The sequence below is a fragment of the Lepisosteus platostomus genome, assembly GCF_059453375.1.
Source record: "Lepisosteus platostomus isolate fLepPlt1 chromosome 5 unlocalized genomic scaffold, fLepPlt1.hap1 SUPER_5_unloc_1, whole genome shotgun sequence".
NCBI lineage: Eukaryota > Metazoa > Chordata > Actinopteri > Semionotiformes > Lepisosteidae > Lepisosteus > Lepisosteus platostomus.
This window is the reverse complement of record NW_028291471.1, coordinates 4286-21660: the sequence shown is the minus strand read 5'-3', so window position 1 is coordinate 21660 and position 17375 is coordinate 4286. Positions and strand designations below refer to the sequence as shown.

The 17375-nt window shown below is 47.5% G+C and overlaps 1 protein-coding gene and 1 long non-coding RNA gene across 2 annotated transcripts; one reads left to right on the top strand and one right to left on the bottom strand.

Moving 5' to 3' along the window:
- Positions 1-2477: 2477 nt before the first annotated feature.
- On the top strand, positions 2478-10200 carry LOC148638360 (uncharacterized). The gene is made up of 5 exons (XM_088623361.1): positions 2478-2674; positions 3330-3435; positions 6161-6535; positions 7210-7377; positions 7811-10200. Exons 2-5 carry the CDS (start codon positions 3393-3395, stop codon positions 7831-7833), a joined length of 609 nt encoding a protein of 202 aa, XP_088479487.1. The 5' UTR covers positions 2478-2674; positions 3330-3392; the 3' UTR covers positions 7834-10200.
- A 2280-nt stretch (positions 10201-12480) lies between these two features.
- LOC148638359 (uncharacterized) lies at positions 12481-16514 on the bottom strand. Its single transcript, XR_015931040.1, has 3 exons — positions 16376-16514; positions 14655-14716; positions 12481-13062 (listed from the first exon to the last, which is right to left on the bottom strand). It is a non-coding gene; the product is annotated as an uncharacterized LOC148638359 (long non-coding RNA).
- Positions 16515-17375: the final 861 nt, after the last annotated feature.

Here is a 17375-nt window from a genome sequence, read left to right as displayed (position 1 = left end):
TGTAGAAGACGCAGACCGAGGAGAGGAGGGCAGACAGGATCAGCAGGCAGGGGAGCTGCAAGCCCGTCCTTCGCTCTGCACCGCTGCCTCTGAGCAAGAAAAACAGTAATATATGACCCAGCTTCATCTTCATTAGCCGTCGCAATTCATCTTTTAAATAGCATCATTTTATTAACCCTTTACAATTTCTCGCATTAGGAAATTATCTCTTTAACATACCCCAGCTAGCTCTCCATGATACATAGACACACGGACAGGGAGAGGAGCTTGGGGTCAGAGCACAGGGTCAGCCATTGTACAGTGCCCCTGGAGCAGTTGGGGTTAAGGGTCTTGCTCAGGGGCCCAACAGAGTAGGATTCCTCCACTGGCCATGGGATTTGAACCAGCAACCTTCCAGTCACAGACGCAGATCCTCAGCCACAGAGACACCGCTCAGCCCGAATGAAATGTCTGTCCTCTTTTTTTTTTTAAACGAGCACAGATCCGCATTGGACATCGAAAACCTTCGGTCACTCAAGGTAAAAAGATCAATGACACCAGCGTCTGCGGTGCTAATAGGAAATAAAAAAAACATCGACTGTCGAGCGCAGGCATAGACGGTGGGCCTGTCTTCCCAATCAGAGACATCGACACCAGAGGGCCGCAGTGGAAACTACAGAGAAGAGTGTTGAAAACCGCAAACTCGAGGCTCTCCTTTACACAAAGGGTGGTGGGGGTGTGGAACAAGCTGCTCACACAGTTTGTTAAAGCCAATACCCTGGCTTCTCTCCAGACACAGCTCGGTGAGCTCCTTCTAGTTAGGACAGGAGGCGCTTCTTTACACAGAGGGTTGTAGCCTGGCTCCTCTCCCGATGCGAAACCGCCCCTTGTCTCTGTCGGCGCAGTAGTAGAGGCCCTGGTCTGCCGGGGTGACCCGCTCGATGGTCAGGCTGGCGGCGCGGTCGGCCGAGGCGCTCGGCGCCAGCGCGTACCGCGGGTCCCGCCTCTCGACGTAGTGGAAGCCCTGGTGGTCGGGCCTCCTGCTGGCAGACACGGCCAGGGCCAGCGCGTCGCGCCGCTGGACGAACCACAGCGTCTCGTAGCGCGGCTCCAGGTCGCAGGGCAGGGCGGCGGCGGCGGCGTCGGCGGCCCCGCCCGTACAGGGGACCCGTGTGGGCGCCGCGGGCCCCCCGTCTCCGCCGCCTCTGGCCTCTCGGAACGCGTCGCCTACAGCCGGGAGATGGGAGGAAGAGCTGAGGTCATGATTTTGGCGAAATAACTTCCTCCACAAGAGTCAAGGGTCCCAGCACTGCTCCCTCTGTTCATGCTTTTTAGGTAGGATTCCTTTATTTAAAAAAAATCGACCCTGTTAGAAATGTAAAGGATCAAAAGGCAGGGCCTACGATGTAAGATAGGTGAAAAAAACTTTTTTTTTTCTTTTAAAGAGTCACTAAAGGAGTTTTTAAAAAAAAATTATTGAACTTTTACTGAATATCACCTCACATGAACCTATGAAGCATTCAATTAAATCCGGTGTTAACACCGGTGTCCTGGCCAAATTCCCCCCCCCTGGTCTTTATCCATCATGGCCTCCTAATAACCCCCGTCTCTGAACTGGCTTCATCACTCTGCTCTCCTGAGAGCTGCTGTGTGGGGAGAGGACTGGAGCATCATCCAGGTGGGGCTGCACACTGGTGGGGGTGGAGGGGATCCCCATGACCTGTGAAGAGCTCTGAGTGGAGTGTTCAGAAAATCGCTACAGATGTGTAAGGATTATTGATTATTGATTATTGACTATTCTTGTTGTTATTTCAATACAAAACAAAATAGAAAAAGTATGTCAAAAAGTATAAGCGCACACAGAAAACAACAACACACAACACAATACGCCACCAGAGGTTGTTATTATTATAACAAATCCGAAAACCATAAGTTACAATGCTCTTTTTCGTTTGCCTAATGTTTATTTTTTGATGGGGTTGAAATAATATTGCATTTCTACCCACATGAAAGGACGGAGTAGCGGTGCACTATTTCGTTGTGTGAACGCGACATGTATCCACACGGGAGAAACAAATATAACATATAAATATAAACTACATAAACAAATCCTCTTTCTTTCCCACATTACGAAGTCTGCTCGCGAGTTATAACGTGATATCAAGCTCCTTAAATCGAACACATTCACCTGCTTGAAGGTAAAGGTTTGCAAAACAGCGTTTGTAAATGTTTCTGTTTTCGGTTCCACGGCCGAAAAGCTGTGTCTCTCTACTCTTTTCAATAATAATTGCTTACACTTATATAGCTCTTTCTGGACACTCCACTCAAAGCGCAGGTAATGGGGTCTCTCCTCCACCACCACCAATGTGCAGCCCCACCTGGATGATGCGACGGCAGCCATAGTGCGCTAGAACGCTCCCCACACAGCAGCGATCAGTGGGGAGGAGAGCAGAGTAATGAAGCCAATTCATAGATTAAGCGCACGAACGGTTAACAAGGCAGCTCGGCGACCAACGCACGTCGTTTCCTCTGTCTGGACCGCAGAGGAAACCGCAGTCTTTTTTGTAAAGAGGCGCGACTGAGCGTAAGTCAGGTTACAAAAGAATATCGACGCCTCGGAACACAGTCATTGAACGGCCTGGAGATACGCTTCGTGAAGCTGAAAGCGCTCTGGCGCAGTGAACCCCTCAATACCGTGAGTACTCCCGAATCAAACCGTGACCTACCTCATACGTGCTGGAGGTTCACCATATATGCGAGTCCCATCGGCAAAGAAACGACCCCGGGGACTGGTAAATCGGCCATGTTTAACGATAACGACTGCGAAAGAGCGGTACTGGTGGTGGTGGAGGGGAGTCCCTGTCATTACCTGTAAAGCGCTTTGAGTGGAGTGTCCAGAAAAGCGCTATATAAGTGTAAGCAATTATTATTATTATTATTATTATTATTATTATTATTATTATTATTATTACTTAAGCAATAACCTGGATGACCAACTGTTCATTCCCTACCAGTGCTTTTAAAAGGGCAGATGGTCGACAAGGTCCAACGCCCGACTGTGGAAGATGAGTTCAGATCTTCCCCTTTCAGAATCTGTCAGAAAGGCGTCTCGAGTTTCTTTTATTTTTTAACTTTTTATTGTAACTGCAGCCCTGAAAGTCCGTCCCGGCTGCGCCCAGCGCTTCATAGGAATGATTTCTTCGCGGGTGTGTATGAATTTGGGTTGACGGACCTCGGATCGTTTTCTTTGCCATTTACTGTTTTTCATCAAAATAAAACAAAACTGCACCCAGCACGGTGATTCTGGGCTTTGAACCGCTGGGTCTAACTCGCTCACTGCGTGTGTTTAGGCCGCTCCGCGCTGGACACACACATCCCGCCGCAAGCCGTGTTCGTGGGACCCCCCAGCAGGGATGGAGGTGCTGAAGACGGGGGTCGCCGTGCTGTGGCTGCTCTGTGAGTTTGACGCCGTCTCCCGTGTCCCCCCTGGCGAGCTCGGACACCCAGTTCCACCGGGGGTCAGAGTTCGAGCTGGCCCGCCTAGCCGCGAGGGAAAAGAAAAGACTAAAATAATCATAATAATAATCGATACCGCTGCGCTGATCAGTCCGCTCCCAGTCGCTCGGGTGGGGAAAGCGAATAAGCCCAACAAAGAGAGAACGAACACGTTTCTGCACTTTGTTTTTTCACACCTTTTTTTTAACAATCGAGAGACTTTCTGTCCGTAAGAATTCCATTGCACCAGTACAGGTACCAGGTTACCTGTGGCCAGAAAGTGCCAGTTCCAGTTCACGAGGCGTGACGAGGAGCTGGGACTCGCTGCACTCCGGAACTCTGGTTGACGACGCGACGGACGGCGCTTGGCCCCGTGGCGAGGCAGGGGGTGGAAATGTGAGGGCACGCAGGGGCGCGGAGCTGCGTGTTGTAACACGCGGTAAGAGCAGCAGGAGAGCGGGTCAGGAAGGGGGTGGGCGCGTCATTTCCAAGAAGCAGATCGGCTTTTCCGTCACCGCTGCCGGAGCCCCTGGCCGCCGAGCGCACCGAGCGCCGCTTGTCGATAGATCACTGCAGGGACTTTTCGTGTTTGAACGTCGGGCTTCAAGTGTTGACACTTTTCAGAAGAGATTTTCCGGAGTGGTCGGCTCGCACCGGCGCGGGAAGATAATGCGCTTACGCGTCGACACGCTTTCATTGGCGGCCCGCCTGGGAGAGCGGGGTCGAGTCGCAGACGGAGACGGTGTGGCGTGTCACCAGGGGGTGTTACGGCCGCCACCCGTTTTCACTTCTCCGAGTGGTCGAGTACTGGGCGGCGATCCTTCTGTGTGGAGTCTGTAGTTGAGTCGAACCTGAAGTAGGCTCCACGGTCGAAACGTTGTGTTTTCTTTCTTCTCTTTTCAGCAGGGAATATAAACCTGTTACGTGATAATAGATAGATACTTTATTGATCCCGTGAGCGAAATTGCACTGCGACAGCAGCACTGTCAACACAGCGACAGTGCAACGAAATGATACAACAATACAACAACACAATCCAATCAGTCTTGTCAGTGAGAAGTGCACTAAGAAGAGTCGCTCACAAGTCCAGAATATACAAAGAACAAACCAGAACAGTACACAAAAAAGTTGTATTGCACGTTATAAATATATTGCACAAGTCCCTGGCATCTGTTGCACAAAAAAACAGTTGTAAACGGGGAAAAAAAAGAAAAGAAAAGAAAAAACAGATGTAAGAATAGAGTTTACTGTTTAATCCAAAAACTAAACCAGGCGGTGCCATAGGCATCATCGTGTATTTTTACCAGCGTGCGAATGTGTTCGCACCAGCGACCTGTTCAACCCTCCGGCCCCGTTAACGAGCTCGACCTCGGGATCCAGCGCCGACCCCTGTCGTCCTTTTCCTCGTTCACGGATTGTATCTCCTTAAACCTGGCCAGCTTTCTGGATGAATGCGTGAGCAAGGTGACGTCTGTGCGCTCTGTTCGGCTGGACAAGAGCACCGGCGCTGTCTGTGTATACTGTATATACATACAAAGTTCAAGCAAGGAGCTGCGTCCGAGGAAGAAGTAGAGGTTGATTCCTGTGCTGAAAAGAGAAGAGACACACAGCTTTTCGGTCGTGGAGCCGAAAACAGAAACATTTACAACGCTGTTTTGCAAACCTTTACCTTCAAGCAGGTAAATGTGTTTGATTTAAGGAGTTTGATATCACGTAATACCTCGCAATACTTCGTAATGTGGGAAAGAAAGAGGATTTGTTTATATAGTTTATATTTATATGTTATATTTGTTTCTCCCGTGTGGATACATGTCGCGTTCACACAACGAAATAGTGCACCGCTACTCCGTCCTTTCATGTGGATGAGGTGGAAATGCAATATTATTTAAACCCCATTAAAAAACAAACATTAGGCAAACGAAAAACAACATTGTAACTTATGGTTTTCGGATTTGTAATAATAATAACAACCTCTGGTGGCGTATTGTGTTGTTGTTTTGTGTGTGCGCTTCTACTTTTTGACATACTTTTTCTGTTTTGTTTTGTATTGAAATGACAACAAGAATAGTCAATAATCCTTACACGTCTGTAGCGCTTTTCTGAACACTCCACTCAGAGCTCTTCACAGGTCATGGGGATCCCCTCCACCCCCACCAGTGTACAGCCCCACCTGGATGATGCTCCAGTCCTCTCCCCACACAGCAGCTCTCAAGAGAGCAAAGTGATGAAGCCAGTTCAGAGACGGGGGTTATTAGGAGGCCATGATGGATAAAGACCGGGGGGGGATTTGGCCAGGACACCGGTGTTAACACCGGATTTAATTGAATGCTTCATAGGTTCATGTGAGGTGATATCCAGTAAAAGTTTTAATTTTTTTTTTAAAAAAAACTCCTTTTGCGACTCTTTAAAAAAAAGTTTTTTTTTATTTTAACACCAGAAATACAAAAAAAAAGGAGACAGTTCGCAACGATAAAAGCTGAAAATCAGTTTTTTTCACCTATCTTACATCGTAGGCCCTGCCTTTTGATCCTTTACATTTCTAAGAGGGTCATTTTTTTTTTAAATAAAGGAATCCTACCTAAAAAGCATGAATAGAGGGAGCAGTGCTGGGACCCTTGACTCTTGTGGAGGAAGTTATTTCGCCAAAATCGTGACCTCAGACCTCCCTCCCATCTCCCGGCTGTAGGCGACGCGTTCCGAGAGGCCAGAGGCGGCGGAGACGGGGGGCCCGCGGTGCCCACACGGGTCCCCTGTACGGGCGGGGCCGCCGCCGCCGCCCTGCCCTGCGACCTGGAGCCGCGCTACGAGACGCTGTGGTTCTTCCAGCGGCGCGACGCGCTGGCCCTGGCCGTGTCGGCCAGCAGGAGGCCCGACCGCCAGGGCTTCCACTACGTCGAGAGGCGGGACCCGCGGTACGCGCTGGCGCCGAGCGCCTCGGCCGACCGCGCCGCCAGCCTGACCATCGAGCGGGTCACCCCGGCAGACCAGGGCCTCTACTACTGCGCCGACAGAGACAAGGGGCGGTTTCGCATCGGGAGAGGAGCCAGGCTCGTCTGCGTGGGTGAGAAAAGCTCTTATTTATCGAAAGGGGGGACAGCGTTGCGTGGTGGAGAGGGTGCTGAGAGCCTGCTGAGGTTTGCTCCATGCTCCTACAATCCTCTGTGTAAAGAAGCGCCTCCTGTCCTAACTAGAAGGAGCTCACCCAGCTGTGTCTGGAGAGAAGCCAGAGTATCGGCTTCAACCGCATGGACTGGGCAACTTGTTCCACACCCCCACCCCCCTCTGTTTAAAGAAGAGCCTCCTGTGCTGACTGGAGGAGCTCATCCAGCTGTGCCTGGAGAGAAGCCGGGGTTTCGGTTTCAACCACATGGACTGGGAAGCTTGTTCCCCACCCCCACCACCCTTCGTGTAAAGGAGAGCCTCGGGTTAGCGGTTTTCAACACTCTTCTCTGTAGTTTCCACTGCAGCCCTCTGGTGTCGATGTCTCTGATTGGGAAGACAGGCCCACCGTCTATGCCTGCGCCCGACAGTCGATGTTTTTTTTTATTTCCTATTAGTACCGCAGACGCTGGCGTCATTGATCTTTTTAGCTTGAGCGACCGAAGGTTTTCGATTTCCAACGCGGATTTGTGCGCGTTTTTTTTTAAAAAGAGGACAGACATTTCATTTAAAAGACGAGTTGAGACGGCTAATGAAGACGAAGCCAGGTCATATTTTACTGTTTTCCTTGCTCAGAGGCAGCGGCGCCGAGCGAAGGGCGAGGAGAAGCCGGCAACGCGACCCGACCCGGCGCCCCGCTTCCCCCGGGCCTGCAGCTTCCCTGCCTGCTGATCCTGCTGACGGCTCCTCCTCTGTCTGCCCTCCTCTCCTCAGTCTGCGTCTTCTGCGTCTTCCTCAGAGGGGGTGGGCAACGTTTTTTTCGTTTTGTGTCTGCCCCATTCAGGTGACGCCCTGCGGATTATCAGCCAATGGGGGGCTTCAGTAGGTCAGGATCTTGCCCAGCTGTGCCCTAAAAACAACATGGCTGAGCAGCTTGTTCCACACCCCCACCACTCTTTATGTACAGACAGGTCTTCTGTCCTGACTGGAAGAGCTCATCCAGCTGTGTCTGGAGAGAAGCCAAGGTGTCGGCTTCAAACACATGGCTGGGCAGCCTGTTCCCCACCCCCACCACCCTTTGTGTAAAGACGTGCTGCATGGCACACTGCTTGTGGTTTGGCTTGGTCCCGCTTCTGTGTATAGACTTAAAGAGACGTTAACTCGAAGTGAAAGGGAGGTCTTAATCTCCCCACACCGAAAAAAATAAGTCATTTTATTTCTGTTTGTGTCTTTTCAGCAAAATGCGGACGACAAACCTAAAAGGCATGAGGGAGAATCCCAGCTTCGGCAGTCGATATTTGTTTTTCCTGAGACGACCCGAACTACCCCCCAACGCCCCCGATCACCGGACAGAACTCGGCACACCGGACCCTCTACGATATAATCCGCCCTGGCACAAACCCCCAGAGCTGCGGGTCAGCATGATATCCCCCCATGCCTGCTGGCTGACTGACACACACACACACACCCACCGGAAATGCCTCTTCTTTACCAGCGAGCTGACTGGAAGTCGAGAGCATGTAAGAGAAAGGGCTGGCGGCTAACCTGTTTTCTTTCTTTTTTTAATGCAAAACCAAAAAGAAGGATCTGAACTCGAGCCGTTTATTGCGCTGGCCTCTGCGGCTGGGTGGAAAAGGGTGGGGCGGTGGGGTTATTATTTTTAACACAATTACGTGCTACTACTAAGATTCCTGTATTTTCTATTGATTCTACGCGCTCCTTCCGTGTGAAATGAAACACCCCATGTCGCGACAGGCTCGGCTGCAGGAGAGACGGGCTTTAGTTCTGTTTAAAACAAAACAAAAAAAAAATACCCGCCTGTAGGTGACTTTCGCTCTGCGGAAGAGCTTTGTCGTGGTCTAAGCAGTCAGGAAGTCAGGATGCTACTCTGCGGTTTTTAAGACGCTGTTCCAGGGAGTCTGCAGTTATTGTTCTCGCTTGTTGTGGGCTCCTTCCTTTTTCTTACTTTTTGACGTAGGGAAAAAAAAACAATTCCCGGTGGCAAGATGTCATATGAAAAAAAGGAGCACGTGTTTATCTGTGTTCATCTGTGGCTGAAAACGGGTAGTTCGGACGTGTACAAAACAAAACCGCCCCTGCTTTAACGCTTATCACGCGAAAATGCAATAGGACTGAACCTCCAATTAAAACGTGAAAAATAAACATGACCGATGACTGTAAAAACAAAGGGTTTTCTTGTGCGCAGAAAACAAACAACAAATCACTCCTGTCTGTCTTGTTGGGTCGTGAGTGGTTAATTGGGTCCAGGGGCTCTCCCAGCTGTGTCTTGAGAGAGGCTTCAACCACAGGGCTGGGCAGCTTGTTCCACACCCCCACCACCCTCTGTGTAAAGAAGCGCCTCCTGTTCTGACTGGAGGAGCTCATCTTAAGCCAGGGTATGGGCTTCAGCCACAGGGCTGGGCAGCTTGTTCCACACCCCCACCACCCTCTGTGTAAAGATGTGCCCCCTGTCCTGACTGGAGGGTCTCATCCAACTGTGTCTGAAGAGAAGCCAGGGTATCGGCTTCAACCACAGGGCTGGGCAGCTTGTTCCACACCCCCACCACCCTCTGTGTAAAGATGTGCCTCCTGTCCTGACTGGAGGGTCTCATCCATCTGTGTCTGGAGTGAAGCCAGGGTATCGGCTTCAACCACAGGGCTGGGCAGCTTGTTCCCCACCTCCACCTCCCTTTGTGCAAAGTAGCACCACCTGCTCTCTGTCTGAAATGCACTTCCTTTGTGCCCTCTTGTCCATGATTCAGTATTCAATCTGAAGAATACAGCTGGACTGACGTGGCCAGTGACCTTTAAGGATTTAGAAAATTGTATCACATTCCCCCCATTCTCCTCTGTTTGAGAATAAAGAGATCCAGTAACTTATCCCTTCTTATCAGCACAGAAATGTATCCTATGTGGTCCCAGAGCAGCTATGTCTTTTTGAGTAAAATCGTATGTGGCATTCTCACCAAGGTGTGGACTATGGCGGCGTGCAAGTGGAACATTGCGTGGTTTTGTTTTTTGCAGCAGGTACCCTTGTGTATAAACACACATTTCTGCACTGTACCGGGGCATCTCTGAACAGGATGTTGCCGTCATAGAAAGACCGAGGTTGTTGCAGTCCTCGCCGCCTGACGCAGAGGAATACGTGGGGGGGAAATTAGACGAATATTAAGATCTGGTCATGTACATGAAACGGGTTTGTGTGTGTTCACTGCCCCATGATGGAGATTCGCTAGTTGTTCTCCAGAAACAGCAGTGAAACGGGGATCAGGGGGCAGGAGTGGACACTCAGAGGGTGTGCGTTTTGGAAAGGAGAACGAGTGGCGCTACTTTACACAAAGGGTGGTGGGGGTGGGGAACAAGCTGCCAGCCGGGGTGTTAAAGAGGATCGCCTGGTGCCCGTCAAGACACAGCTGGATAAGATCCTCCAGTCAGGACAGGACAGGGAAGGCACTTCTTTACACAAAGTGTGGCGGGGATGGGGAACGGGCAGCTTTAACATCCTGTGTTGTCCAGCCCCACCTGTGTGTGTGTCTGTCTCCCTGACTCTGACAGAAGCTTCGCAGGGCACCAATGTCCTCTGCTGTCCCATCCTCTGCTTTTTGCTTCGCTGGACTACTGAGGGGCTGAGTTAGTGTGCAGCCACATGAGTGGTTTAATCACCTCTCTCCTCCATATCTCTAAATACTGAGCTGCTCCTGCCTGATCTCTCTCTCTTTCTCTCTCTCTCTCCTCTCTCATTTTCATCAGCCGGAGGTGTGCTCACTCTGTGAACTCCAATTCTGAGTGATAGCAGTATCTATTTTTTTCCTCAATTGAATGCTGACTGAAATCTCCACGTCGATAGATAGATGGGGATGGTAGGTGTGTGTGTGCATGTGTGATCCTGTGGAGTAGGAGTTAAGCCGATAGACACGTCATCAGAAGATTCTGGTTTATTCTTACTGACAGAAACGGATTGGCAAGTGAAGAGATGGGGTTTGTGGCATGGGTGGTGTAGGTTTGAGCCTTGCACCCAGCTGGTGGGGGGTTCAAGTCCTGCCTGTGTCTGCAGGTTTGTTGTCAAGTCCTGCTGATATTAAAAGGTTGATAAATAAAGAGATTAGTCTTTCTGTGTGTGTGCCTTTATAGAGTATAGGTTTAGACTGTGCATCTCCTAGATGTGTGGTTGCAGCCTCGAATCCTACCTGAGACCTGTGATTTCATTTCAAGCAAATTCTTACTAATAGTAACACATTGATAAGTAAAGAGTTTAGTGCTGTGGTGATATGGGCCTATAGGGTTGGGGGTTAAGACATGTTCATACATAAACAAAAGGGGGGTCTGTGTCAAGGTGGCTCTGTAGAGGAGAGATTAAGATATGGGGTTCTGGTCTTGCATGCTGCAGCATTACTCTATAGGGCCATGCACCCTGATCACCTATCGCTTTATTGATCAACGTGGTAGTACACCTGAGCTTGAAAGCAAAGCTCACATAACTCCCAGCCTTTGAACCCCTGATGCATCAGCTAAGAGTGTAGATCCCTCCCTACACACTACTCTATAGGATAGCAAACAAAGCACCCGACCTTTATTGACTCATGTGTGAATGTCAAGTAAGAATGGAAAATAAACCTCCTCTATTACCAAGGACTGGAACCCACAGCTCCCGGGCTACAAGTCAAGAGCTCTTCCCAATGAGCCCCAGTGTCTTCTTGGTCTCCTATCCAGCTGTCAGCGGTCACTTGTATTAAATATCTCTCTTATATCTCTTCTTTTATTCTGCGGCGGTTATGTGGCTGAATATCGGGGGTATAATTCTAACATTAATAAAGGAATCCTTGATGGATCTGTAAGCCATCGACGACAGACTAACTCAAATCGACGTGTGTGTTCGCCTTGAGCAACGACAGACCATCTCCAGCGCCGTCTTGCTTGAGCTCGGTGCGACTCACACCGCCCCGCTCCTCTTTATCGTTTTCATCCTAAATCTCTCCTGCGGTCACAACCCTCGTGTCTTCTGTTGTCGGAAGTTTTCTCCGTGCTGCCCGGCGCCGCTTGCTACCGGCGACTGGCGCCCTGCGACACCTGACAGGAGAGAGGCCACTGACCCGCGGCACAGGAGGAGGGACTCGGTTTCGTGAACGAGGCGTTCTGATTGGACGAACTCGCGTGGCTAATTATACCCGCTTTTCTTATTGGATGGCTCAGTCACTTCACCCATACAGGATGGGTAACCGCCCCTATTTAAATAAAAGAAATGGACCAATAGGAGAGTCGGTCAGCCCCCCGCAGCCACACCCCCCTCAGAGCGCTGCTCTTGTAACGTCAGTTCTCCAGCAGCCAGAGAGGAGTTGAGCTCTGCTCCTACAAATGTTCACATGCAGATAATTTGCTGTCCAACCTCGACGCGCCAGATTTAATTAAAAAAAATAACATTCTAGATCGAGACCTAGTGATCAGGCGTTAAAAACGCAATGAGGAGCCCAGAGAATCATGCAAAACCCATTACCAGTCCAGTGACGACTGACTGGTACCGCCAAGACCCAGACGGAACCGGTCTCTCCAGACAGCCTGTCCCGAACTGGGTCCTCTTATGGCCGTGACGGCTCAGAAAATGAGCTTCTGCGGGTTTCAGACCGGACTGACGTCACGAAGCGGCTGACTCAGGTGAACGAGCGGGTTTAGGAGAATAACTGCAATGACACTATCCCGGAATTCTGCCCTGAGTCACTGTTTACAGTGTTAATACACAGCCGCTCTTCGCGAAATAAATAAGATATAACTCAGTCTAGGAAACTTTTCGCATTAAACCACAAGAGCGCGCCAATGTGCAAAAGCAGACTAGTTTTCAAAACACAAATTCATTAAAAAATAACAGTCGGGAATGGAAAAAGTCAGGATAAAGGCATATACAGCATGAGACACTTTCAAGAGTGAAATTATTTACTCTCAAGTACAAATTGTGCACATTTGAATAATAAAGTTCCATAAAAACATCGGAGGTCCGGATATTTTCGCGATCCTTATCGACAATTGTTCTTAGTGCTACAAGAATGGATACAAATTAGATCAGGAATATGGGCCGCTTGGCAGTTTGTAGCTACTTGATCCAAGAGTCTTATTTTTAACCCCGATTCCAGTCCAATCTTGTGTTCATTTACTCAAAGCTTCATGGTTGGTAGGCTCATGCATGCCTGGATCTCTGAAGGACAAAAAAAAAACATCTCTAGCTGCTTATGAAGAGTCCCATTCTTCCAAAAATATAATGTAAACGATCATATTGTGTTTCGATAGAAATCTGCCCTGAGATATATTTTTTTACATTTAATAAATAAAAATTAGTTCAACTGAATGTAATTTATTGAGGTTGTGCTCTGACATAGCGCCCATTCGCTTTCCAGATGAAAAGGAGCTGCTCTGGGGGGATTCCGGATGCAGGGGTCCCATCACAGTGGAGAGTGACCTCGTCGCCGACTCTCACAGACACATCCGCATCTGCAGACGATGCTGGGAGACAATGAGGACGGAGCAACATCAACGAGAGACAAAGGTCCTTCAATCCAGTTTGAAAGAGTGTGATCATAGGAAACACAGCGAGACACTCCTGTACACTATTCACAAGAAACTATGTCTTTTGACTCCAATTTAAAAGGGTGTGATCATGCTAAACACCAGAGACTCCAGGCAAAGCTTACACAGTGAGACACATGTGAGACAACACATTTTTACTCCAGTTTAAAAGAGTGTGATCAGACAGATCAGGGGAAACAGGTACACTGTTCACCTCCATTTCTAACCGACTGGAAAAATTCTTGAATGAAACTAGGATTAATTCATTCAGGGTCTTGTTTCCTATGGAAGCTTATTGGCGCCACAGAGGAAAAAAATTAACTCATTTATACGAGAAAGTTATTCAGTTTAAACACAATAGTTAATTTGTGACCAATGTCACCTCCTATATTAATACTGTGTATTTCATTGTACTGTATGTGCAATAATATTGCCCCATGTTGGGGAACTACCATCTCTTCTAACCCTGGATATCAGAAGCGGTTGCATCTATGATAAGCTGGACTAGGCACTTGTGTCAATTTTCAGTTTTTGCTGCTCAGTCTCTTTCAGAAGATGAAACAGTGTAGATCAAGGCAAACCCAAACACACCTCCAGTGTATCTGGCAATAGTCAACAACATTATTTCATTTATTTCAATAAGAAAAAGAATACTGATAAATCTTTGTAAAAACTTATATTCACCAACCAAAAACAAATGTGAAGTTTGATTAGCCAATTCTCAAGGAGTTCTTAGTTAATAATTGTCATATTAATGGTCATTTATTTAATATCATGAGAAATGAGATGTGTGATTTCATTTACTATCCTATTAACTTCTACACAACACCATTTAGGGTTTTAAAACATGCTGATATCCCCTAAACATTTTTATCTGCGGCACAAATCCAACTGGATAAATATTTTTTAGAAAAAAAAACTTTAAAACCGATACACTGCTGAAGAATACACCTCTCGCACACAAATTTTTCTGAATTTATCCCCAAACCTTATTAAATATTAAATGTATATTTTCACAGGTTCAATTTTTATTTTGTAAGAGATTATGGAAAATAAAGAGTGCCCAGTCTGAGTGAGAGATCAGAGGTGTGTCCATCGTGCAGGGACAGTGTGAGAGGGAGAGATCAGAGGCATGTCCAGCGTGCTGGGACAGTGTGAGAGGGAGAGATCAGAGGTGTGTCCAGCGTGCTGGGACAGTGTGAGAGGGAGAGATCGGAGTTGTGTCCAGCGTGCAGGGACAGTGTGAGAGGGAGAGATCGGAGGTGTGTCCAGCGTGCAGGGACAGTGTGAGAGGGAGAGATCAGAGGTGTGCCCAGCGTGCAGGGACAGTGTGAGAGGGAGAGATCAGAGTTGTGTCCAGCGTGCAGGGACAGTGTGAGAGGGAGAGATCAGAGGTGTCCAGTGTGAGATTCTGTGATCTGGGGCTCCTCTGGTCAGTACAGGTCAGGTGTGCCAAGAGGGGATTTGTGAATTGTTGAGAGTGAAAATCAACAGGAAATATAAATTTGTGAATGGAAATTGATACTCACCCTCTGTCAGTGCAAGCAAAAGAAAGAAAACCAACACAGGAAGTCGCATCGTAAGATTCACCCTGGGGAAAGAGACAAGGGACCTTAAAGAGGGAACTACCGTGTTTTTTCATATATAAGGGTTAGAAAGATACTGTTTGCTGATGTAAAACAGGAACATATAAAACCTCTAATTTCCTGACTTACACTGAATCGCCGCAGTGTTCTGTGATTCAGAATGAATCGAGGGAAACACAACTGCCAGTGAGGTGGAGCGGCCCTGTGACACTGTCCACTCAGGCTTGTGGATCTGTCTCTTTTAATCCAGTAGAAATCCTGCTCTTGACTTCCAAATGGATTTGCCCATCAATATGTTTCATTCTTAATTCAGCCTGCAGATCATGCTGGAACAATTCTGTGTGAAACGTCTGCTGCACAACCTGGACGTATTCGCTCGTACATCCGTACATCTGTCATCACAGGGACTAGTGAGCAGGAAGGGCCGCATCACAAGTTGTTGGGATTCTCAATCGTGCCCACGGCGAGACCAGGGGTTTGCCACAACATAGCGACCTACAGTACTTTCACAAAGTTCACGATTCTGTGCCGTATTTTGAAATTTGTACAATGTTTCTATACCTACAATTAATTTATTTTGTCAGAGATTTAATAACCGGTCTGAGAACCTGGGACTGCAGTTCCTCTTTAATGTAGCCTGGTAATCTAGGTGTAACACAGGTGTCCCCGGCTACCAGACGCAGTACTCAGGTCCTGTGCCATCCCAAGAAACCCCCTGGAGACCCTCCAAATGCATATTCTTGATTTCTCAGAAAATAAGAGATCCCCACTCGGAGCCTGACCACACAGCCATCCCGTCTGAATTCTCTGTAAATCTGTGCTCTGCTGCAACACACCTGGAGATTCGGTTATGAAGGAATCTATGCATTATTTCATTCTTAAAGCTTATTTTATCAAACACGTCGCGATGTTAAACCGTTCTGTGACCACCATGTTGTGAGATTTCCAGGAGCGACGCCTTTAATTAATTCTCATCTCTCCCTCAGAATGCAACGAGTTTATCGTATTTTAACAGCAGAACGTTGAATTCAGACGCCACAAACTGGAGTCTAAGGCAGAGACCGTCGTATTTGTCAAAGTAAGAAGACTGGTTGGTAAAATATCTACACTCTGTCATTGACAAATCTGGCAAATGACTCCACTGGTCCACTTTTCCGTGTCAGTATAAACTTCAGAACTACAGGTGTCGCTCTGCCTCACCTCCCCGCCCGGCTGCAGGTCTCCAGCGCTCAACACCGGCTCTATCTTACTAATTACTTCTGCTTTGTTGCTTTAAATGTCACCGCGCTACTTTTCACCAGTTTAAACCTCCGTGCACGGGCTGTCTGAAGCCGCAAGGAGGAAAGTAACTATTCATCCTGTCTGAAGCCCACAACCCAAACTAAAGGAAGTTTTTGGCCGGACATCCGACTCCTCCAAGATACACTCAACTTCCACGCTAGTTTCTATCATGTTGTCGAAGGAAAAAAAAAATCACGAACGTAACTACGATGTATTTAAAAATTAAACTGGTAAAAGTTCGTTTTCTTTAAATTAAAAAAGTAAAATATATTATTGTAATCGACACTATGTTTTATTTTTCAGTTCAATTCCATCTGATCACGTTCAGTCTCATCCCCCCCAAACCTCCAGTGAAGACGCCTGGACGGATCAATAATACTCACCTGTGTGACGAGAGAAACAGGAACTTTGCAACTGAACGAGTGAAATAGCAACGAGTTTAGACGATAAAGACGATGTATCTCACGCCTGACAGCAGCGAGGTGCCGGTGGATCAGTCCCCGACAGAGAGAAGCAAAGCTCGCGGCAGGTTTGAAGAAGCTAACTACGCGCACTAGCTACAGTCTGTGGGCAGGACTTCGACCTCCGCCGCATTGTGATTGGATAAATCCAGAGAAGCCCTACACCTCCGCCGTATTGTGATTGGATAAATCCAGACAATCCAGACACGAACATTTAGTAACCTTGAACTCGCTCTCTCTCTCTGCTCACGGAGATTAGAAATTGTACTAGAAAAAAAATGAGTATATGGAATTTCTCTCCCAAGTTGGTTTTTCCATATAAACGTGATATGGAATTTGTGTTAAAATGTCACTTTGACATTAATAGAATTCCTCTTAAATTATCTAACTTTCTTAAACAAGTTCTATTGTGTTTGGATTTAATATATAAGCATAACTTTTCACCATATACATATAGTATTTGGAATCATAAAGATAGAGGGTATCAAAATAAAAGCATATTTTTTACGACTTGGTATGATAACAAAATCTGGCTAGTGGCCCAATTGTGTGTTATCTGTATTTTGTAATAATGAGAAGGAATCTTTGTTACCTATCTTTCTTAACTGCAGATATACAAAACTGTTTGGGATAGATTTGCAAAATGGTATTTTCCACAGAGGTCAATGGTCTAATACTGCCCCCTCTATTCATGCTTTTAAAGTTGAATTCCTTTTTTTAATTTAAATTCTATTAGAAATTTAAAGAATCAAAAGGGGAGACATATGATGGAAATATGTACGTAAAAAGTATCATGTTTTAGCTTTTACAATTGGGAATTCTTCTGGCTGTCAAGTGTCTATTTCTATTTTAAAATTCTGTCTCCTTTTTTTGTCTCCAGTCACTAGAAGCGTTGGCTGCCAAAATAATGTCAGCAGATCTT

Bases quoted from the DNA above. Each gene is read 5' to 3' on its own strand.
- LOC148638360 (XM_088623361.1), top strand. From the start codon at position 3,393: ATGGAGGTGCTGAAGACGGGGGTCGCCGTGCTGTGGCTGCTCT. The intron at 6,536-7,209 runs GTGAGAAAAGCT...TTCCTTGCTCAG, and splicing joins AGCCAGGCTCGTCTGCGTGG to AGGCAGCGGCGCCGAGCGAA. The intron at 7,378-7,810 runs GTGGGCAACGTT...GTGTCTTTTCAG, and splicing joins CTGCGTCTTCCTCAGAGGGG to CAAAATGCGGACGACAAACC.